The 22,726-nt window shown below is 43.0% G+C and overlaps 3 protein-coding genes across 6 annotated transcripts; 1 reads left to right on the top strand and 2 right to left on the bottom strand.

Annotated features, from left to right (window-relative positions):
• Positions 1-24: 24 nt before the first annotated feature.
• Positions 25-7,987, bottom strand: mcmbp (minichromosome maintenance complex binding protein). Its single transcript, XM_063875533.1, has 16 exons — positions 7,789-7,987; positions 6,928-7,019; positions 6,678-6,818; positions 6,507-6,548; positions 6,331-6,420; positions 6,083-6,212; positions 5,651-5,796; positions 4,991-5,088; positions 4,738-4,910; positions 2,854-2,977; positions 2,634-2,751; positions 2,383-2,548; positions 2,112-2,245; positions 1,304-1,468; positions 1,073-1,161; positions 25-419 (listed from the first exon to the last, which is right to left on the bottom strand). The coding sequence occupies exons 1-16, from the start codon at positions 7,844-7,846 to the stop codon at positions 293-295; spliced, it is 1,893 nt and encodes a 630-aa protein (XP_063731603.1). The 5' UTR covers positions 7,847-7,987; the 3' UTR covers positions 25-292.
• A 359-nt stretch (positions 7,988-8,346) lies between these two features.
• Positions 8,347-16,032, top strand: sec23ip (SEC23 interacting protein). Of its 2 annotated transcripts, XM_063875529.1 has the most exons (18): positions 8,352-8,577; positions 9,237-9,742; positions 10,411-10,621; positions 10,734-10,927; positions 11,071-11,160; positions 11,248-11,368; positions 11,632-11,721; positions 11,818-11,959; positions 12,479-12,687; positions 12,770-12,867; positions 13,037-13,207; positions 13,317-13,412; positions 13,506-13,673; positions 13,750-13,905; positions 14,719-14,821; positions 15,053-15,235; positions 15,315-15,477; positions 15,598-16,032. In XM_063875529.1, exons 1-18 carry the CDS (start codon positions 8,445-8,447, stop codon positions 15,677-15,679), a joined length of 2,916 nt encoding a protein of 971 aa, XP_063731599.1. In that variant the 5' UTR covers positions 8,352-8,444; the 3' UTR covers positions 15,680-16,032. The 2 variants fall into 2 exon arrangements, with proteins under 2 accessions (XP_063731600.1, XP_063731599.1); XM_063875530.1 differs by lacking the exons at positions 14,719-14,821; positions 15,315-15,477; positions 15,598-16,032 and having other exon boundaries at positions 8,347-8,577; positions 15,053-15,183.
• csgalnact2 (chondroitin sulfate N-acetylgalactosaminyltransferase 2) lies at positions 15,714-22,225 on the bottom strand. 3 transcript variants are annotated; one of them, XM_063875534.1, is made up of 8 exons: positions 22,089-22,225; positions 19,738-20,578; positions 19,439-19,655; positions 19,201-19,302; positions 18,940-19,118; positions 18,740-18,834; positions 17,820-17,901; positions 15,714-17,734 (listed from the first exon to the last, which is right to left on the bottom strand). In XM_063875534.1, the coding sequence occupies exons 2-8, from the start codon at positions 20,387-20,389 to the stop codon at positions 17,442-17,444; spliced, it is 1,620 nt and encodes a 539-aa protein (XP_063731604.1). In that variant the 5' UTR covers positions 20,390-20,578; positions 22,089-22,225; the 3' UTR covers positions 15,714-17,441. The 3 variants fall into 3 exon arrangements, with proteins under 3 accessions (XP_063731604.1, XP_063731606.1, XP_063731605.1); XM_063875536.1 differs by lacking the exon at positions 22,089-22,225 and adding an exon at positions 21,239-21,423; XM_063875535.1 differs by lacking the exon at positions 22,089-22,225 and adding an exon at positions 20,719-20,957.
• Between the last annotated feature and the right edge of the window lie 501 nt (positions 22,226-22,726).

Here is a 22,726-nt window from a genome sequence, read left to right as displayed (position 1 = left end):
TTCCACAGGAATAAAAAATATGTGTACAAGTGTTGCATGAGGTTTATTTTCAAATGCATGAACAGTAAGTCTCCAGCATAAACATAGTTTGCTCTTTATCTGCTGGAAATCAGCTAAATGACTAAAAAAATAATCCAGACTGAAAGTGAAGCTATATCTGAATTGCATTTGCATCGCAGTTCTGGAAATAAGTTGAATACGACGTAAACTATGACATATGAAAAACATCTTTATTACAAACTTGTTTAGGTATCAAAAAAACAAAAGGTTTCTTTGTTGCCTCGCTGTGTGATCACGGCTCATTGCCGTTCAGACACTTCTGCTGCTCCACCCGGCTCCTGCGCAGCATCTCGATGTGTTTGGCCCTCAGCCAGCTGTCTCTGCACAGAGACGTCTGTCCCAGGCTCAGAGACAGCAACCTGCAGACACACCGTCACAGTCAGAGACACGAATCTACACCGACTACTGTGAAACATTTCAGTTTCCTGGCCTCTGTGAGACAAACACTAAGTATTTCACAACTTGTTTTATTTCGGTTGCATTCACCCCTGAAGTGAATGTCCCTGCTTATGTCATATCTGGCATTTCCATTGTTGGTCATAATGTCTTGTTGTTTAACACTTTCTTGAAAGAAGGTTTTATAGGCTGTTTATTATTCTCACTAGATAAAAGTGAAGCAATGCCTAGAAAAGCAGCTTATATAAACTTAACCCTTATGCATCACAAGGGACACTTCTGGCTTCTTAGTGTTATCAATCAAAGCTGTGTTACTGATAGGGTAGGGTGTGAGCTGGAACCTCAGCTCCCATGATAAAGGCCCTTAAGCAGTATGATCAACATTTGTGCATGCATTCTCTTATATCAGGCTTTCAACCGAGAGCCCATGTTTCAAAATTGTAGTAAATATGTATATATATTTGTTTTGCATCATGTAAACAAACTAGCATTTCAATTGTTCAATCAATTAAATCACAATCAATGAATATTTGGTAATGATGATCAGGGTTGAAGTTGTCCTCTAAGGAAATCAGAGCAATAATTAAAATATGTATGTGGAATATTAACAGCCCACCTCGCCACAACCAGCATCCTGTGGAGGTCCTCAGCAGTGATGCTCTGGGGGTCATCCTTCCTCATGTCTACAAAGTCATCCTCGACTGACTGAGGACACCAGAAAGGAAAAGGCAGATAAAGGACACTGAGGCAGACAGACGATAACTCACTGCTTATTACATGGAAACACACATGCCTCCAAAAAAAGTGTTAATTTTGTGCCTGCTGCTTATTTCCCCATGGCTCTCACCTTTGTCATGTCGTCAGAGATGCTGTAGTCCAGCAGCCGAGCCACGCTCAGGTACATCCTGAACTTGTTGAGCTGTGAAGTCTGCGGGTGCATGTGCAAGCTGCTCAGATACTCCTCCATGTTGGGCGGGGCGACCTGAGACTGTAAGTGTATCTGGCAGTCCGACTGTGGAGATACAGAGGAAGAAATATTGGTACCGTGTCAGGGAAGAACTTTGCACAAAAAAAGCTAAATGTAGTTTTTTTATTACAGGTGTTGCTATGCAAATTAAGCTCTGCCTGCTGGGTGCACCCGCCTAGTTTGACATGTCCTAAAAAAACTTCATATCAGGCCAGACAGGAGCCAAGCGATCTGGCCATGAGGCACTGCAGCAGCTGGAGGGTGAGCCTGATCATCAGCTGATAGTTGTTCACTGTAAACACAGGCGGGCACATCTAACCAACCCTGGGAGTTGTTTACGGCGCGCTGCCCTTCGCTGCACGACTAATAGAGTGCCGAGCCTGCCGCCTCTCCCAGGATTGTCCCTGTAGCACACAGCTGCCGCCATGGCAACACGTTAGACCAACACACAGGAATAGCACACGGCACATTCCTCAGGTTGTTCGCAACAGAGTGAGACCCGGGATAAAGCAGCCGTCTGCAGGGGTTGCCGCGGCCAACCAATGACAGCGTGCCGGCGGCCAGAGACAACCTCCAGCGTCAGACACGGCTTGTCTCACGAGAGGCTGCAGGAAACCTAACCCCTCCCTGGCTGTGCCATGAGAATTTTTGCGCTGTGGTTGCACGCCCCATGCGTCTTTGTCCTCACCGGCAGCAGCGAGCGGCCCTCTGACGAGATGAGCACGTTAATATTGCATGGGAATTCCATCTGGTGGTAGTTAAAGTCATAATCAACCTTCTGCCACGAGATCACGTTCCCCAGGGCCGTGATGTTATGCACACCTACACGACAAAAACAAAGAAAAACAATCTGTTTTGTGTCAGAATACTCAAATCACACTAACAGTGTCCACAGTTGGACGTTATGTGCAGCGTGCGTCCTCTCAGTGTCGTCCCCTGGTGGTGTCTACATGCCTCACCTGTCGTGTCCAGCTGTCCCTGCTCCAGCTGGGTCTCGTCCAGGAACAAGGAAGTGTGCTTGGCCAGCTGCAAGGCTCCACTCACTAGCCGGTTGGCCACATAGTCCTTCTTTGGCACGAACTTCATCTGGTTCATATTCTGGAGGCTCATGGCTAGATAGAACGACTGCAGAGAGAAACAACTTTCAGTGTCTTTCATTTAAACCCAACATTAATAAATAGGAGAGAGCTGGCAGGTGAGAATCACTCACAGAAGGCACCAGCTGCTGGATCATCTGGTAGAGGCGTTCAGTGTACGAGGAGACCGTAGGACAGCCACTCAGGTTCAAGGAGAACTTTCCCAGAGGGAGAACATCACTTCTACTGTATCTACAAGAAACCATCCATAATGTGGAATTAAAAAAAGCTGTTTTGGCTGACACGAAGACACAACACAAAGATAAGAAGGTTAGACATTACAGAATCACATACACGTTAGAAATGAGATGCAGGATGAGGTACTCGGCAGCCAGGGCGTCTCCCAGCAGGATGTGTGTGAAGTATGTGAGCATCTCCGCCCTGACAGCGGCCATCTCGCTCAGGGTGGACGATAAAACTGAGGAAAGAGGACAGAGAGTTACAACAGGTCCCTATGGTAACTGAAGGCATGTGTGCTTTAACAGCTTTACAGTGAAGGACATTCACGACATTGTTACTCTAATTGGACGACTTTACAGGAGGGATGAATTCAACAGGACGGCCCCCTCTGTTTCCACACAGCAAAGGGCCACAGATAATTTGACTTGCTAACGGGTGTGAGGACCATTTGTTTAAAAGTTAGTTTTCATTATATCTAAATTAAGTGTGGCACATAGAAAGCTGTTAACCTATTATTTAGTAAAAGATAGTCCAAATCGCCAGACATATAACATTTAGTTTCTAATTCAAGAAGCTTTAACAAGCTAATGTGTTGCATTTTTGCCTGATAAATGACATTAACTGATTTGTTTTTTAAAAATGTAATAGCACAATTAGTTGACACATCAGCTCAGCACGAAATTAAATGTCTACTTACAGCTCCTAAAAAAAATTAAAAGACCACTGCAGCATTATCAGTTTCTCTGGTTTTACTTCTTAAAAAGGTCTGTGTTTGTTAGGTAAATTAACATGTATTCTATGAACTACTGACCGCAATTCTCTGTGTTGGAATTCAACAGACACAGGAATGGCTGGCATACATGTAGAGATTGGATTGGTCTCTTCATTTTTTGTGCATTCTTAAATGTAAAGATCTGAAATCTAAGTTTACAAAAAGCAGCATAGTAACTATCATCACAAAGCATCTACACCAGGGGTGTCCAAACTGCGGCCCGTGGTCCATTTTGAAATGCCCTCAGTTCATTTTAAAAGTATAGCGGAGCATGGCCCACACCTGAAACTTGCGCTTGTCTTACGTTGTACTTCTTTATATACATGTAAAAATGTATTACTCAGTATTCATGTCTGTGTTGTTTTTTACATAGTAAGCTTGAAATATACCCTTCCTATTTCCCCTTATTATAAGCAATCAGAGGCTGGAGCTGTGATGTAGGATAGTATCGAGGATAATTGACCTACATTTGATCGATTTTGCTAACTTTAACTTAACTTATGAGGCAATATACCTCTAGTGAAGGGCACAGGTATTCGTATAGTTTTCGGTATGCGGCCCTCAGTGAAAAAGTTTGGACATCCCACACAGGCACACTTTTTAGGATTATTTTTTACCTTAAAAAAGGACCCCTTTCAACTTTCTGAAGCTCTGCAGCTGGATTCAGATTATACATTGATACAGTGTAAGCATAAGAAGTGAACACAGGTAGGGATGCGTATTTAAGTGTTCAACATTTAAATACAATTTAGGAGTTTTAAATGATTTTACCAAAAAGCTCCAGCGTTGGTTTGGTTTGGAAGGCACATTTCAACAACGTTCGCTGAGCTGACAACATCAGGCTATTATAATCATACCCACTTCTGCTCTGGCACTGGCATTTCATAAATAACATGTCAACACGTGTCACAACAAACTGCTATTAAGCAGCATGGTACAAAAAAACGGATTAATTGCAGCTAGGCTTGTTGACATCTGTATAAAAAAGTGTGGGGATGCAACCTGTTGTGGCCCCGTTGTCAATTTGGTGCAGGATGACTAAACAATATCCCAGATCTCTCTCAGACAGGGATTTTTCAGTGTTTGTTTTCATCATTAAAAAATGCTATACGTACATAGGAAAGGGATACATACCTGCAAAACACATTAAAGGGCCTCTTGATACTGGCAGTCGTACTCACACAAACCAACACACAGACTGAAGAAAGAAAATAAAGTGTCCTTACAGGCACTGTTGTCCTCCAGGGTGTTGGAGGGCAGCAGGGGGTTGTTGTGCGGCAGTGGCTTGGCGTAGAGCATGTGGAGTCGAGGCACGAGAGAGGCCGGCGGGCAGTGCACTCTCTGCTCCTCTGCCGTCTCCATGGAATCCGCCGGGTCCAGGAAGGAGGAGGAGACGTCTCTGTGTGAACACGCCAAGGATGAGCAGCAAGCACGCAGACCGACACAGAAGAGAAAGTCAAACTAAATTCTGGGTCTTACTTCTCGTCGGCCAGAGCGCTGAGAGCGGGGCTGACGGAGAGGATCCCAAAGACCTCCAGGGTGTCGTTGAGTTTGAAGCCGTCCCAGTCAGCGTACACCTGCCGACAACACACACCTGTTAGCGTCTGTTCTCTACCCAGAGTCTGCTGATATCAGTGGGGTCTCTGAAATCACCTGGTATCATTCATAGCCCCACTGAGACTTTCCAGTCCATATCATGGATTTTTTTCAAATAAATGAGGCTAAAATTCTGTTTAATTCATGAGACCGTGCAAAATCCTATGGCTCTACACCCAAATTCAAATAATGAAAGTGATATGAATCTGCCATTATGTCAAATTATTATTTCCCATAAAACACAGGTTTAAGGACATTAAAATAACCCTTTTTAGACTAATATACAGTCCAAACGTGTTTTTTCCAAGCTAATATATAATATCTGTGTCACTCAATGTTTTATGCAAGACCAGATGACAAAGATGTGACAAGATGTGATTGGGCTATATAGAAACTACACAAAATGAATATGCCGTTGCAAGAATGAGAAAACGTGAGGAGATCTTTGAAGAGGATCGATTCTTTTTTTGGGTAAAATGATGATGATGACAATCCAGTGCACAAATTAAATTGCGGAGGCAGAGACACTGAAGCCATACACACCTTGACGAGGCAGGAGGGGCCTTTTTCTCCGGGCAGGGGGAAGTTGAGGTCGAGGTGGGAGGCAGGTGCCGTCTGGTTGGAAGGAGCTTCTGTCTCCCGCCGCTTACACTCACCGTCACCATGGTGTTCTGTGGGACTCTGAAGACCTGCAGTGAGACGGGGGACAGTCTGCACTTATGGCCGAAAAACATCCTCTATATACTTCAATTGTTACATATATTTCAATGTCAAATAAATTAGAGCTTCGTAATTATTTACACGTCATCTTTCTTTCAACCCTTTCTCTACCCCTGCTGCAGTTAGCAGTGTCCTACAATCTCCCAGAGTGCCTAGTGGCAACCCCTACCAATGTGAATTTGATTGGTTGCAAAAAATCTTCATGGGAACAAGACAAAAAACTTCTGTTTGGAATTCTGCTCCATGTTTACACACCACTATGCGGCTCCCTCTGCTTCTGTGGCTGCGTGTCCATGTCGTCGTCTTCCTCGTAGCTGCGTTTCTGTCTCGTCGGTGCATACGAGGTGGACGGAACCACTCTTGCTTGGCTTGAGCTGGCATAGCTGTGTGACAGAATTAAGGAACAACCGGGGAGCAGTCTTCAAAAACACTGGTTGGGTCCAGCAAAGAACAAATCCTGTTTATGGTACATTTGCATACACAATTTGGACAAATTAGGATATCTCTTTCACCCAGGGACTTTCTCCAGGGATTGGCACGCAGTAGAAGGTCTGTCTTTCTGCAGTCACTGTGTTTCTGGAGTTTAAATCCACCTGGAGATAGAAAAAAGGTGTCGCCGTTAGTAAAGCTGAAGCTACATTTAAGGTATGTATGTATCTCTTAGTAGAGAGGGACTCACCCCACATTCCACCACATCTTTGTACTTCCCGCACTTCAACACCTGAGGATAGCCAGACAGTAAAATGAGATGAAAATGTGACGACAGGTGGCACATTATCAATGCAAAAAATATGACACATGAGAGGGCTGTACTTGCAAATATCTGCACAAGAGACAAAGAAGCGCTTACTTTTGCCTTTGTAGATGGATCAACAGCCTCATACGCTCCCATGTAGAACTCTGGATCGAACATGTCTTGGACTAAACAGCGGAACTTCACCAGGCTGTTGGGCTTCAGGTAGTGCAGCGGGACATCGTTCAGAGATGGAACCTTTAGTAGAATAAAAATGGTTGTTATTTACAGGTACTGAAAAAGGCTGTGACATTGACAGGCATCTCAGTGGAATTAATATGTGGAAAAGATCAGCAAGCTGCATTACCCAGGTCTGAGCATCCTTCTCTTTCAGGTGATTTTTAAAAAATTCAACCGCTTTCGCCTCCCATCCAGAGTTTGGATTCTTCTGGGAAGCAGCTGAAAAGATAGAGAATAAGAGCATTATATAATATTTAAAGTATCAATTGGCCAGAATGTTTTAAATAGCTGTATCCAATGAAGATTATAATGGTGTATGTCTAACCATCTACATAAAATACCGTAAATTAAAGATATAGGATTGTCCTTTCAGATTGGAACAGTAGAACAATAGGCAAATTATTACTATTTTATTAAATACAATTATTAATTAAAAAAAAGTAAATGATCAAATACATCTGAATAATCGCTTCCTAATTATCTTTTTAAACCATTAATAATAAGAGAATACCTTGGCTTTGAGAATCCCAGACACTAGATGGGCTAAAATATCAAATCAAGTAAATGCATGGGATAAAGATAGAAATGATTATATGGGTGGAAAAATGCGTTTCTTACACAATAACTATTGCCATGTAGTGTTTAGAGAAGTTGAGACCGTTTTACAGATCTTTAAGACACTTATAAACTATAGACCCGTGAATGCCTCATGTTGTGGATGGTTGGATGTGTGCACACAGGTCTTCAAACCAAACTGCCCACCAAGCACTTCTTGTAAAGAAAAGTGAAAACGGTGCTGACACAAGCTGCACAAAGCAGCGTCCGCAGTAAAATCACTCAATAAAGTTATTAGCCATTTCTGACTGATATAAAAAGACAACAAGGAATGAGCATGGTAGTTAGCATAGTAAGTAGCCATAAAGCTAACTAGCTTGGTTCACGCGTTAATGTTGGCTGTCAAGGAGAGAAGTTCCGGTGTGTCTCTTACCGAACATCCTTTCAACAACACCGAGAGGGTTGTTAATCCAGTCATGTGTGGTAGGCATTGTTGGCCACTGACAATAATTGGAAGAATATTAAAACAAAATAGCAGAGTAAAATCTCTGTGCAAAACTATTTTGTTGACTTTCGGCACACACCGGATGGCAGAAGTCAGGGCGGGAAACTTGCGTCACCAGTCGGAGAGCGTTGTTCGTTTGTTTTGTTTACAGGGTCCAACCGGAGCACGGAGCTATCACACTTTCTGAATTACTTAATTGCTGCAATTGGTTTGGTGATTTGATTTGAGGTTGCCTGTAAAGTGAGACTAACAATAATAAAGTTTTATTTACAATGATTGTAAATGAATAATAGCAGTTTCTTATTTAGCATTTTTATGAAGTTATAATGTCACCTTGTAGCTAATCTCGTTGGCCTGTAGGGGGCAGTAGTGTTTGAGAGTGTTTGTTTTTCCCACAACCAACGAAGTGCTGTCAAATGACCTGCACATTTTAGCAGATCTACAAACGATATGTCAACTAGTGTTTCCTCTGTTAGTGTTTTGGAGATCAGTGAAAACCTGTGAGGGCAGGGAAAGGCTGTCTATGGACCTGAGCGTTTACTGCCTGCCTGCGACAGTAGTGGCTACGTGTAATTCAAGGAAAAATGGCAGATAAGAGAAATAATAATGTCGCCAACACCAGTGCAAATTTACTGTTCAGCGGCGCTCCCGAGTTCAACTTCAACCTGCCTTTCTTGCCAGTGAGTCAGGCCACTGGTCCGGCGGTGTTGTCAGGAGGTGAGCAGAAATACCGACTGTGAAAATGTCTAAACATTAGCTGTGTCGTTAGCAGGCTACGCTAGCTAGCCGGTTCCTGTGCTGCTAAGCTGTTATTTAGTGTGAAACAAGGATAAACAGCGTGTCTGAGTTGACTGAGAGGTTAGCCCATAAAAAGGGATGTGTTTTTTTCACATTGTCCTCTGTCTGAGGTGACATGAAGAGGATGTGGAGCTATTTGGGAGTCATATGATCAAAACCTGTCCTTAAATTGGCCACATCCTTCTGTCTAAGTTATATAACAAGTAATTTTCATTGCGATATAATAGCCATGAGCTGCTGTTTGTTTCCACTTTCCCATAATCCTTAATGTTAGGTGTGTGTTGTGACAACTGATATAGGGTTGTATAGTGCTTAACCAGGTTATTCAATCAATTAGTCAGAAAAAGTAACTTAAATAGTGTAAATGTGTAAACACTGATTTAAATGTCTCTACTGTGAGACTATTATGCATTTTCTGATAATCAAACGTGTTCAGTAGGATAAATAATGACATTTTCAAGATGTCACCTTGGGCCCTGGATCATTTTGATGTCCATTTTCTCAAACATTTACTTGGGATGTCCCTTGCAGAATCAAAAATAAATGTGCTAACTTCAATTACTGTTTTAATTTAATAGAAGATTCGACTGATGTTGGAGAAGAAGACAGCTTTCTAGGACAGACCTCTGGGAATGGGACAGCACCCTCTACATTCAACTACTTCTCCAGCCCCGTAACCAGCAGTGACCCGTTCGCAGCCATCGGCCAGTCGCCATGCCCCCCACCGGCCCTGTCCGCAGCCGCAACATCATCAGGGCCCGTTTCTGCCCCCAGCAGTATCGGCATGGCTCCATTGGCCCCTCCAGCTTCACACATGAACCCCACTGCTCCGGCCTTTGGCAGTGCAGTTTACCAAAACCCTATGGGCCGTCACACTCCTCCCCCTGCCTCAATGACCCCGCCGCCTCCCCAGATGCAGCAACAGAGTCATAACCCGTACCGTCACACCGCCAGCAGCAGCAGAGCCAGTCCCTATATTCCAGCTCCAGAGGTCCTGCCGCCAACACACACACCTCAGCAGAATCCATACTCGCTTGGCTCTCCGCCACAGACATTCACAATGTCTGGCCCCTCATTCACAAAGGTAAATATTAGCTTATCAGTGACTGCGTTGGTTTAGCTTTTCTTTAAATATTTGATAAACTCATACTATCTCCACTGGGCGTAAGCTTATGGGAAGATAATGAGTTCTGTCGTCTGTCATTCTGTATTGTCCGCCCAGTCTGTCCAAAGTGTATCTCGACCCATCAGGCAAATAATTATTTTGTCCTAATTTGTGAATGTAAGTTTAAGGAGTGGTTACAGGGATTAACACTGTTTATATAACCCAGTTTATTTGCAGTTCTATGCAATCATTGAATGCTGACTTCTCCCTCCTCAGGCCGATCATCAACTGCTTCAGTAGTAAAAATCCTCTAGTCTTAAATCAAACCGTACATGGTGTGTTGCATGTCACGCGTTGGATTCCGGGCTTAAACTTGTTTGCTCTAGTTGGTGAACTGGAGCATCTGCAGATTCATTCCAAGATATAGATAACTTATGATGCACTTAAGTGAAACGCTTAACAAGAAAACTCATACAAGTTTTTGTAATCTGAATTGTAAGGGAGCTTGGATTCGTGAATTTGGAAAAAAATTTGACATTCAAGTCTTTATTTGGGAGGAAAGTGCAGTTTTTCTAGTTAGGTTAAACATGCCTCAAATTCCACCATCATTAGTGAGGATGAGTTTATAATTATTATTTCTTCTTCAGCCTCCTCCCACACAGTTTCAAGGGCCTCCTCCGCCTCCACCCACCACTGCTGGAGCCATTGTTCCTGCTGGTCCCATGATGCAATACAACTACAACGTCTACGAGCCTGTTCAGCTTCACTGGTTCTACTGCAAGCAGGTGGAGTCAAAGTGCGTCTGGCTTCCTTTCAGCATCATTGACTCCCTTCAGCTGGAGGAGACGTACAACTCAGGTGAGATGACACTGCTTGTGCTCATTTGGGAATGTTTCTCTACAGATAAATCAGAACATGTCGGGGCTCTCAATGAAACTGTGATCTGAGCTGATGCTTTTTATTCTTCCAGTTCAACCAGACCCAGAGAATGTGATCATACGTACGGATGGAGGGCGTTACGACGTGCAGCTCTACGACCGCATGCGCTCTTCGGTGTTCTGGGAAGAGGAGCCCACCGAGGTCCGGCGCTGCAGTTGGTTCTACAAAGGGGACACAGACAGTCGCTTTATTCCTTACTCTGAGGAGTTTAGTGAGAAGCTGGAGGTTTGTCCCACTAATGCATTTAACCAGAAACCGATGTTGTGTTCACCAGTCATTAATATTTGTATTCAAGTCCTTTATCGACCCATGTATATTTTTGTGTCGTAAATCATTGATTGATTAACACAGTATGTTTTTTACTTTAGGGAGAATATAAGAAGGCTGTGTCCACCAACCAGTGGCACCGCAGACTGGAGTTTCCATCTGGGGAGACTATAGTCATGCACAATCCAAAAGTAAACCATCGTCTCATTATTGTACAAGGTGGTCTTTGCGATTAGAAATCCTATCAGTTTAAAAGTTATTACTTTTTTCTTCCGTAGGTGATTGTGCAGTTTCAAGCATCTTCCATGCCGGATGAGTGGGGCACAACTCAGGATGGGCAGACCCGGCCCCGAGTGGTGAAGAGAGGGATCGATGATGACCACGATGAAGTGCCAGACGGTAGTGAAGTTACCTCGTACTCACATTTATTTCAAGTACAAAAAAACATTAAACTCAATTTGAACTATGTCATTTAAGTCCCCCACCTAGCCCTAACGCTAAATAAATAAAGTCTGAGCAGATCCAGCTTTGAGGTATCATTGTGAATGTAATCCAGCTTAATTGCAATCTCACAGTTCTGATTGTATACGCAGATGTAACCGTGGCGATAAGTGACAGTGTAGAAATAAAATTCAACATTTCCAACCTGTGTACTTTCCCAGGGGAGCTCCCATCAGTGGATCATCTGGTGTTCATGGTTCATGGAATCGGTCCGGTGTGTGACCTGAGGTTCAGGAGCATGGTTGAGTGTGGTGAGTGCCAAACACTTGTGCTTTTTGTCGTTATCCGCAAATCTCCTCGATGATGGTATTTACATAATAAACTGCACAATTATTTTGTGCTTTCAGTGGACGACTTCCGCAGCGTGTCTCTGAAGCTGCTGCACAGTCACTTTAAGAAACATCTGGAGGACCAAACCATCAGCCGGGTGGAGTTCCTCCCTGTGCAGTGGCACACGGCACTGCATGGGGATGCTACCGGGGTGGACAGGTGAGGCGAGGCAGGATCAGGGAATACCTGACACCCAAATTGACCATTTGTGTATCAATAACTCAACACATGTTCTCTGGAACCTTTGTAGAAATAGGTGCTTTCCTCAGATGCCTCTGCAGTGAATGATAAACCAAAGAATAGAGAAAGAACTGAACAGCTGGCCACTCTAGATTTGCTGGGGACCGTTTTAATACTGTGGAATAACACTTGGTGCTGTTGTGACTCAGCAGCAGCAGGACATTGTGTGTGATTTGACACAAAATAAGTTACAGTGTTTGTCTGCGAGAGAGTGGCTCTCTTTTTTGTTTGTTTTTACTCGTTTTTGAACAGAAATGGGGCTCTTTGTCTCAGAGGAATAACATATCAGCCCACACAGAAAATACATGTTGGTTTTGATATTTTTGTGGCATTTTTATATATTAAGAAAAACACAATGTCAACAGTCATTCCCTTTAATCTTCTTTTTATTGTAATGTTTAATAAATAATAGCCTAAAGTTGTTGTTTTTCTTTGCAGGAGGATCAAGAAGATCACGTTGCCCAGCACTGGACGTTTACGTCACTTTACAAATGAGACTTTGCTAGACGTGCTTTTCTACAACAGTCCCACTTACTGCCAGACCATCATGGACACAGTTGCCCAAGAGATTAACCGACTGTACGCCCTGTTCATGCAGAGGAACCCCAACTACAGGGGACGCATATCAGTCGCTGGACACAGCTTAGGTAATAAGGCAGCAGATTATCAGCTGCACAGCACTGGCATGTGTTCTCCTAATGATTTCACCTGGATCATATTTTTTCTCAGGTTCTCTGATTCTCTTCGACCTGTTGTCAAATCAGAAGAACGGCTCCTCTCCACCGGCCATGCCAATCATACCCACTGCCAACGGAGACACCAAACAGGTCAGACACCAGTTACCTGATTAATAAAGCAGGCAGATGTTGCGTTTAAAACACAGAGTATGTATTTCACCCTGAACGTGATGCATGGAGTACATGTTTTGAAATGTTTCCAGTTCTTTGACATCCTGACGTACAGTACTTAAATGTGAATCCTGCCACTCTGCATCAGGTGGCAGCCCCCGTGATGCAGGGAAATAATGCGGTCAGCCCTCCAGCTGTGGAAGAGGAGACTAAAGAGGACGAGGAGGAGTTAGAAGATCTCTCTGCCATGCTGGAAAATCTGGGCTTGTCTGAGTACAAGAGCACCTTTGATGAGGAGAAGATTGATGCAGAATCTTTTGTAAGACTATAAGCCCCCTCTGCTTATTTGTTATCCAGACATTGGTGTAATACATTCACATTTTCACTATTGTAAGATGCTGATCGTCCCTTTTTTCATGCTTTTTCAGCTCATGTGCACAATTGACGACATGAAAGAGATGGGAATCCCGCTGGGCCCCCGGAAAAAGATTGCCAAGTTTGTCAAAGAGAGGGAGAATAAGCAGGTAAGTCAGTCTCGGCAGCAGGAGTGAGGCTTGCAAACAGACGGTGACGGTTAACATCCTCTTTGTGTCTCTGTCTTTCTTTGTTTTCCGCAGGCTGCTCGTCAGGCCGCCCGGGAGAAGAAAGCCGAGGTCATTCAGGCTGCGGCGCGCCCCCCACCAGCTGCTGAAGCTACTCCTGAGTCCTCTGTGAATAAGCTCCCAGTGGGCAACACCATGCACGTCCACGTCGACTACGACTACTTTGAAGTCGGCACTGGACAGGTAACTGTGACGAGGGAGGACGTTGAAGCTGATCCTGAATCGGATTTGATTTACTAAGAACTCGTTTGCTCTGCAGGTGTCGGTGGTCTACCACGCTCTGGACTTTGAGCCAATGAATTTCTTCGCTCTGGGTTCTCCAATCGGCATGTTCCTGACGGTCCGAGGACTGGAGAAGATCGAGGAGGCGTACCAGCTGCCCACGTGCAAGGGATTCTTCAACATCTACCATCCGGTATGCAGCTCTTCCAACTTTTCTGTCCTGAGGGGATAACTTCTGAGCTGCAGAGGCTCTAATGTTATTTTTTAATTGAGTTGTAGCATTTTTGTATTGTTTGTTTTTTTGCAACTCTATCCAATTAAGCTTATACTGACAGTCTACACTATTATTTGTACACATATACTATTTGTAGAATAAGATTTCAATGGTGGCTGCGTAGTACACTTTCATGATCCAAACATTTCCATTTGCCTCAGGTTGTTGTAAAGAAGAACACAGCAACATTTTTTGAGAAAATTATGTTTTTATCTCACAAAATGAGTCATTTAATTGAATCCCTATTTGTTGGTTTGAAGCCTTTCACAACCAACACACAAAGGAAGTCACTGGCTTTATACACAGGCAGGCCGTGCAGCAATCTAACAGCACTATGAATTAAATGTACTGTATATAGCAACACTTAATAAATGAATCACTTAATCAGAGACTTAATTATGGAGATGATCACCTCATGAAATATGATTAGACAGTCACAGCTTTATCAGTAAACCTCAATAGAAACTAAATGTAACAACGAAATTCTGAACAATCCTCGTAAATAATATTGTAGCGCTCAGGCATCAACAACAATATGAGTCATTTCTACATTAGCGTGTTGCACATTTAATATCGTCACAGAAACCGAGTCATTTCACCTTAACCTGACCTGCCCACACATCTCTCTGAATGAAAAAATTAACTAAAAGGTTTAGTGACGAAAGCAGGGAAGCTGAGTCACTGTACGCTTTACTATCTGATGGCCTTATCGATGACTCATGCGTGTTTCAGTTGGACCCGGTGGCATACAGGATTGAACCCATGATATTACCTGACCTGGACTTTAAGCCTGTGCTGATCCCACATCACAAAGGGAGGAAGAGGCTCCATCTTGGTACGACACTTCCTTATTATTCATCTCTGCTGCATTTACCCAGAGAACCTGCCCACAGATGTTCGCTCAGTGTAGCTACTAGCAAAATAAGCATGTGGACAGCCCTAATTTAGTTGCGTTACAATGTGCCATGTCAAAATAAAATGTCAACACAGACTGAACAGTAAATATTTTGCTGTTGCAGAAAAGTGTAAGCTAAAAGTCCAAACTGACGGACCCTTTGTGTTTCAGAGCTGAAGGAGAGCCTCACCAGGATGGGCTCTGACCTGAAGCACGGCTTCATCAGCTCCCTGCGGAGCGCCTGGCAGACGCTCAATGATTTTGCACGCGCTCACACTTCCTCCGCCCAGCTCCAGGCTGAGCTGGCCATGGTCGCCAATCAGATCGAACAACAGGAGCTGCAAGCGCAGGAGGGTGTGTCTCTGATTTGCGACTCTTCTATCATGTGATTCTTTTGCTGTTTGCTGTTTAACTCTGTTGTGGTTTCTCACAGAGCATAAGATCACAGAGAGCCCCGAGCCCCCCCGAGAGGAGGAGCCTCAGGTGAAGGTGGGGATGCTGAACGGAGGGAATCGCATCGACTACGTCCTGCAGGAGAAGCCCATCGAGAGTTTCAATGAGTACCTGTTCGCCCTCCAGAGTCACCTCTGCTACTGGTACACAGATCTGACTTTCAGGCTTCTATCCACCGCACCGTCACACCGTGCTGTTCCAGGCTGTACCTTGTTGTTGTTTGCAGATGATGTTAAATCCTTTACACTTGTGTTGTTCTCCAGGACGTCTGAAGACACAGCATTGCTGATTCTCAAAGAGATCTACAAGACTGTGGGGATCCATCCAGAGCAGCTTGCACATTAATTAACGAAGAAGCGGACATGAACCTAAGCCTGTCTGAAACGTTCCCATTTGGTTTATTTCATGTCATCTTTCATAGATTTAGATTTTTCTAATTTCTCTTCTTTTCTATTCATGTAGTTTATTGTATACAGATGAAGAAAAACAATTGTATTATGCAAAGTGTCTTGGTAGATTCAGAGACACTTGACATGTTTGATATTACATTTTTATAGTAGAATTATAGAACTGGGCAAGTTTACTTCAGATATTTATCATGAAATCAAATGCGTGACTTAGCAGCAGATAATGCAGCCTTCTGTATTTTATTTAATGTTCAACATTTTAAAAAATAAATCATTTCGTCGCATAAGCCATTTCTGTTTGAATGTGTACATGTAACGGGTCGCAAGGAGACTGTAAGACTAGCTACGGAAAAGCTGGAATATTAGCAAAAGAATAATAATTAAATACAATTAGAGTACAGGAAGAGATGCAAGAATGAGCTGCTTTCAGTGTGAGAAAATACAGCCCTGCTCTCCTGTACTCTTAACCTCCTCTCATTATGAGATGCAATACAAAACATTTCATGTCACTTTAAGCATGTAGGCACATATGACAAAAGTATTCAACTATGAAACAGGAACATTAGAAAAGTATTTACAGGAGGGGATGTAACATTCAAATTCAGTCCAGTATTGGGAATCGTGTTCTCAACGGGCATTAATCTTATTTAGCGCCAATACTGGTCCACATATGATAGTGCTGCATGCTATTAGAAATCTTTGTTCCTTTAACTATTTTAATCCACATGCTTCTGTTAACCTCATCAGCAAGGGAAGTTTGTGACTGATTGTCACATAAAAACACACAAAAAGTTCCCTTTTTTTTTATCCACATCGCCAGGCTGAAACAACCTATAAATATAATGCTAACAGAACAGCTCCATTTGTCTAAGCTGTGAAAGCAAATTGTAAATTGCTTTTATCCTCAGGAGAACTGTACTGGTTCTTGTGATGTCAGTTAACAAAGTGCAACTTGTTATTTTTCCTTTTGTCCACAGCTAATAAATAGTTCTATAGTTGGATTTGTAGCAGCGTTCACTCTGATTTGAAAAAGAAAACACTACATGAGTCAACAGCTGCTGTGTTTGATCTTGTTGGATTTTTTTGGAATGAATAAATCAACTGGAAGACCGCTGACATCTACAGGTCCATTTAGCGGTGAAAAGATCAAAGTTAGAGCTGCAAAATTCAGTCCAAAAAATAATCGCCAAGTATTTAAAAGAAATGCCAACAAAACGGAATATGGTATTTCCAACCTCTCAACTATGAAGCTCTAAGAAACGGGGGAAGGTTTCACCATTTTCTGAACCAAACAGGTTAATCTACAAAAAACAATCGGCAGATCAATCGAACATGAAAGTAATAACTGTTGAAGCCCTTGTGGAAACAGTAATACTGGTTGAAGTCAGGTGCTGCGTTTGAAACTAGAATGGCTTGAAGAGAGGACATGCTTATTGAATTGCTGTCAAAAACATAAAATACATTTGAAAAAGTGTAACTTGTACTTCAGCAGGTTAATTATTACAAATCTGCTTGTTAACCATGTTTGATGCTGAAGAGTCGTACCATGTTTTGATGTCACATTGATCGATGCTTGTATTTGTACATTCATTTGTCTCCAGCTGTGCGATGAAATGGAGAAGGATCCGTTTAAACATGTCTTTGCTGTACTGCGATTATAATGTCCACGCCAAAGGAAAGGTGATTGGGGTGTCGAGGATTTAGTCCTCTGATTTGCTCTGAGTCTTGTAGGCCTGCTTGCGTAAGTGAGCCTCGATCTCGTCACGGAACACCAGCATGCCGAGGTGGGAGTGCGACGCCTCGTTCATGGCTTTGGACTGGATGCACATGCGGTACTGCTCTGGGGTCAGCTCGTCCGCACACTGCTTCTCGTGCCACAAGTGGAAGAGCCCGGACACCGGAGTGCGAATCACGATGAGGTCGCTCCTGAGATACTTCCTGTACAGGTGGACGTCTTCCACCCCCCAGCCTTTCACTTCAAGATCAAACCCGCCTGGAGGAATACAATCCAGTTTCAAGGGGTCAGTCAGCAGCTGTTTAAGAGTAGTTTCATGATGAATGAGGTGATCCATGCTTACCAATATTCAGGAAATCTGAACGATACTGACACGTCATTCCAAAGCCAAAGTCTCTCCAGAACCCAGCATCTTTTTTGTGAATCTATGTGATATAAAACATGTTAATGAAAACAATCAGGGGACTCTGCAGAGTTGATTTCATTGAAATGATATTAAAATGATATGTCAGTTTGTAAATTATTTTCTTTGAGCTTCACTGAGCAGAGTTTGACACTAGAGGGCTGTTTTCACCGTCCTCTGCAGGAGGGGAGGCCTTCTGTGTCATATTGTGAAAAAGCCCATTTTGAGTGCTTGTGTATTTACACAAGGATAACACTTTGGCAAAGGGTTGCCAGATTTTTCTTGCTAGCCAATCAGAGTGGACTGGGATTTTTGAGAGGGGGGTTTGAAGAAACAGGTGCCAAAAGGAGGGTTTTAAGCACAAAGGTCTATTCAGTCAGTGTTTTTTTTAAATAAAAGCATGTTCACATGTTTAAGAACAAAACCCAACATCCTGAAAATGGGCAAAATAAGTCCCTTTTAAAATTACAGGTTGAGGTGTGGAGATTGTTAAGTGAAATCACAAGTAGTTTAGAAGCCAATCGTGGTCCAGTGTGCAGCGTACACACATGTGGAGTGGAGACTTTAACCTCTTGTGCACATAACTGACTTTCCAGTGAGGAAGGAGAGATCTTGTGTCCAGACATTTAAAAGGACTTTTTGCACAATCTGAGATTCTGGGTAGAGTTCATGAAAACTGGTAGAGGCAGTAGTAAGAACTTTGACAAGGTATTAAAACACTTTTTATGGAAAATCCATTTCTGATGCAAATGATCATTTAAGCCAGACTGATTCTGCCTAAACCAAGTGTAAAGGGGATCATGAACACAGATTTATACAAGCTTTCTACAAATGTCTTTAGATAAATGTGAAGGCTTTACCAGTTGGAGTTCAGCAGGTGGAGCCAGCTCCACATTTCCATAGACGATGGCTGGATTGTACAGACTGAACACTACTGGATAGAACACTTTCTTATCTGCAAAACAAACAGTCAACTTAGTATATTCAGTGATAGCTACATGTCAACAAAAGCCCCAAATAACTATGTTAAAATAATCTGAGCAGTAATGTAAAGACCTACTTGGAGCAGCATGGAGACGACAGGTGTTCAGGAACTCGAGAGTAAAATGGATGTCAACGTCACAAAAAAACATTAAGACGTCGCCTTTCTTCCAGGCGTGGGCTCCGATATCCAGACCCCGACCTCGGGAAAACTCCTCGTCCACTGGGACCAGAGTGTAATTGGAGAAGCTCTCTTCCCTGAAACACAACCAATGTAGTGGATTTATATTACCCTGACTCATTACTATCACAAAAGTTGTTTCTCAGTGAAAGAACACACCTTGACAGTTTCTCCAAAGAAGACTTCACCTCTGGCAGGCCTTCTGGCCCGAAATAAACCACCGTGAGATGGACTCTTCTGTCCTGCTGTATGCACACCTCTCTAAAAACAAATATCATGTAATGACTAAATGAAACACTAACACTTTAATTGCACAATAATGATGCATGTCTACTGAATGCACATTTGAAGTCAACATGCTGGGTCATGTCAGTCAGAGTTTTTGGTGTGCTCTCACCTGAAATTGTGCAAGAACTGTGAGAAAGTATCAACTCTGCCTGCCAGCGGCACGATGATGTTGATAATCATTCCTGATGTTTCCACGGAGGTGCTCCTGACTTTCATTAAGGGACCAAAAGGTCTGAAGAGCGTGACGTGGCGGAAGCTGCTGGACTCCTCTTTGGCGAAGAACAGCTCGTAAAGCGTCCCTTTGTCTCGCTCTGTCCTGTACATTCCTGTATAACCAAGAAAAGCTTTACTGAGAAGACGGTTACAGTGATCATTTACTGGTCCGTAGTAAGGGAGTGTAGACCTTACCTTCAGTAAAGTGACCCTCTGTGTAGGTCTGTCTCTGCATGGGCATGTCTTCCTCCACTCCATCCTCTTCGTCGGGGTTGTTGATGATGTCCAGCGCAGCCTCCATCACCTCCACCAGCTCGTCCCTGCGGTCTTTGCGAACAGGTTTCTCCTCTGGGTGCCGCGTCAACCCCATCTCCAGCTGGTACACCTTGGATGAAGTGAAACTCTCAAAGGGCACCAGGGCGTACTCGCTGGGGAGGCGTGCCCCTGTGTTGACCTCAGCCTTGTCAATCTGAGAGTGCAGGTACTCCAGCAGGTCTCCAGGCTCTTGGTCTTTAGTCTCTGCGAGGCCCTGGACCCCAGGGGGCTCCTTCTTGTCCTGCAGGAGCTTTAGCTTCTCACCCATCTCCTGCAGCTCCTGCTTGAGCTGTGCGATCTGCCGCTTGAGACTGGCGGCACGGTTTAGGTGGCGCTCCTCCTGTTCCTGCAGCAGGCCCTGGTAGTACTCCTTCCCATACGTGTCCCCTGCTATGCCGGGCAGGGCTAGGCTGGCATCTGCGGGAGGGGTGCACTCCAGCAAGTATGCGAACAGCAACAGCACCAGCAGCAGGAAGAGGCCCAGAAAGAGCCAGCGGAACCGGCCCTGGAGCGTCAACCCCCGCCTGGGCATCACGCTCACATACAAGCTATAGCTGGCAAGTCTGCATTTCCTTTGCCCTCTGATCACATTACTCACTGTGTGCTTCTGCACATCACCTTAGAGGTTTGGAAGGGCCTTTATGTCATTTAAATGTGATGGTCTTGTTTCTTGGCTCCACTTTTCGTACATTTGTCCGGTGTGAATCCCTGGGATGATCACCTATGTAGAAAAAAAACAATCCACAATAACACAACAATTCTAAAACAATACAGGTAAACATTTGTGGAGACATAAATAAATAAATAAAACAAATGCGTATGATAACCATATAATGACACAAAAACACAACATTGTTTTACCAGTAAAGCATCCTTATGAATTACCCATCCAACCAGTAGTCATCTTATTCAGTCAATGAATAAAACCCTTCTGTAACAACGAGTTCATTCGTGTCCAACTTCTATGAATATTTCACCATTCAACGATTCAAAAATTATAAACCAGAGCTGAGTAAACACAGGAAGAGGGAATTAGCCACACCTGAGATCTAGCACACCGCGACTAGCTCTCAGCTGAATAACAGAACAGAGGAAAGCTGTTGGGCGAGCTGCACGGAAAGCTTCTGAAGATCGACTTCCGGTTAGCCGGCTTACTTTCAGAATAACAGCATGACATTTTCCACTACAACAAACCGTGAACACCGAGAAGCACCATGTGGAAGAAAATGATCTAACACGATGACAAAATATTTCCAACAACACAAATATACACGTAATGTTTTGTGGTTTGTACGCACAAATGTATTGTTTACAAGAAAAGTCTTAAGGTTTTAAATTCCTTGTATCCAGCCTTGTAAAACCTCTATTATCTACTACATACCATAAACAATTGTGTCTTGAAGGTCAAACTCCAAAGCCTACAGCTCCAGCCCTTAGCACACAAAGCGATGCTGTTTGTCTTTCCTGACACTCATTGTCTGTCCTGAATGGCTTTAATGAAAAGCAGCAAGCCGCTGAGTCCAGAAGGCAAGAGCTGGAAAACACTCCTCCAATGTCAAAAAAAGCTACAGTAGAATCAAACGCTTTTAGCTTCACGGGATAGAAAAAAAGTATTCAAAATAACTTCCCTTTTTTGTCCGAGATGGAGGTGTTACTTCCCACACGTAAAAAAAATCCAGCAGTCTAATGTGTAATTTCCCAATAGCAAAACATACATTTTTTACACGAAACATTACTTCAGAAATGTTCAAAATAGTATCTTATGAAATCTTATATTAAAATAGACACAAGTATTAAGGTTTTAACCATTCAAAAAAGAGGAACTATTGTCCTAAATGTGTCTTAGCTATGTCTTCTTTAAGCTGCCAATGAGTAGATGAAGATACATTTGATTTGGTTGTCTTGTTTTTTAATTTGGAAAGCAAAACTTTACAGTGAGCTTTATAATAAGATTGGCAAGTACTTTGGATATGGCAACATTATGTGCAGAATTGGCTGCAAACATTTAAATGTTCCCTTGGTTTGTACCTGCTCATTACACTGTTTGATTAGAGTGGTAGTTCAAATGTCAGCAATATGTGTACTCTTACTTTGAAAGAGCAACACCGGAAGTTGGCATGGTTCGGTGGTTAGCTTAGCGACGTTCGGCGATTCCCTGCGCTTTCGGGTTATAGTATATCTGTTAGAGAGTCTGCTACGCCGTTATTAAGGGCTAAACAACAACAACTCACCTAATTCCGCCTTTTTCCATTCCTGCCTGCGTTTACAGCTATGGGTTTAGTAGAAAACCAGCAGCCGAAGACAGCCTCTGTTGCAAAATGCCACGGAGCAAAGAGAAAAGAGTGAGTGGGTCATATTGTACTTCCGGTCAAGAGTTAACCAATGAGAGCCTTGTGTCGTGTGTCGTCATTACACACGTTGAAGCCCCTTTTTGATAATAATAAAAACGTCCAATTATAAGTAAAACGTTATAATTACAATTATAATGACTTGTTATTTTTCATGCTACATGTTTGTTTGTGAACATTAACACAAATACACTGTGTTTCTCCTGAATGTAAATAACAAGATTAATTATTCATTTAAAATAAGCTCTTTTTTTGTTGGTTTTTGTCCTGTTTTGTATTTCTCTTTCCTGACTTGTCAAACCAACCCCTTATCATTGATGAAACTAGCTGACAACTCTGAATTGAATTACCCATGAAAAGGAGATAGATCACTTGTTTGTTGTTCAAACATGGATCTGTTATCACTGTGATGCATAAAGCAAACCAGCAAATGTTCCCATTGAGTTCTATTTTAAGTAATTCATTCATTTCCTCCATTAAGTACCATTAAGGGTGGCAGGAGTCTGGAGCTTATCTTAGCA

This window comes from Eleginops maclovinus, chromosome 22 (genome assembly GCF_036324505.1).
Source record: "Eleginops maclovinus isolate JMC-PN-2008 ecotype Puerto Natales chromosome 22, JC_Emac_rtc_rv5, whole genome shotgun sequence".
In the NCBI taxonomy this organism is placed as follows: Eukaryota; Metazoa; Chordata; class Actinopteri; order Perciformes; family Eleginopidae; genus Eleginops; species Eleginops maclovinus.
This window is presented reverse-complemented; position numbering and strand designations above follow the sequence as displayed.

Coding starts and splice junctions, on each gene's coding strand:
- csgalnact2 (XM_063875534.1), bottom strand. CDS start 20,389: ATGCCCAGGCGGGGGTTGACGCTCCAGGGCCGGTTCCGCTGGCTCTTT. Junction 19,119..19,200: donor TCTTTGGAGAAACTGTCAAG/GTGTGTTCTTTC, acceptor GTTGTGTTTCAG/GGAAGAGAGCTTCTCCAATT. Junction 17,902..18,739: donor CACCTGCTGAACTCCAACTG/GTAAAGCCTTCA, acceptor TATATCACATAG/ATTCACAAAAAAGATGCTGG.
- mcmbp (XM_063875533.1), bottom strand. CDS start 7,846: ATGCCTACCACACATGACTGGATTAACAACCCTCTCGGTGTTGTTGAA. Junction 6,819..6,927: donor AGAAGGATGCTCAGACCTGG/GTAATGCAGCTT, acceptor ATTCTACTAAAG/GTTCCATCTCTGAACGATGT. Junction 2,978..4,737: donor CCTGGAGGACAACAGTGCCT/GTAAGGACACTT, acceptor CTCTTTCCTCAG/TTTTATCGTCCACCCTGAGC.
- sec23ip (XM_063875529.1), top strand. CDS start 8,445: ATGGCAGATAAGAGAAATAATAATGTCGCCAACACCAGTGCAAATTTA. Junction 10,928..11,070: donor AGTTTAGTGAGAAGCTGGAG/GTTTGTCCCACT, acceptor TTTTTACTTTAG/GGAGAATATAAGAAGGCTGT. Junction 13,413..13,505: donor AAGAGAGGGAGAATAAGCAG/GTAAGTCAGTCT, acceptor TGTTTTCCGCAG/GCTGCTCGTCAGGCCGCCCG.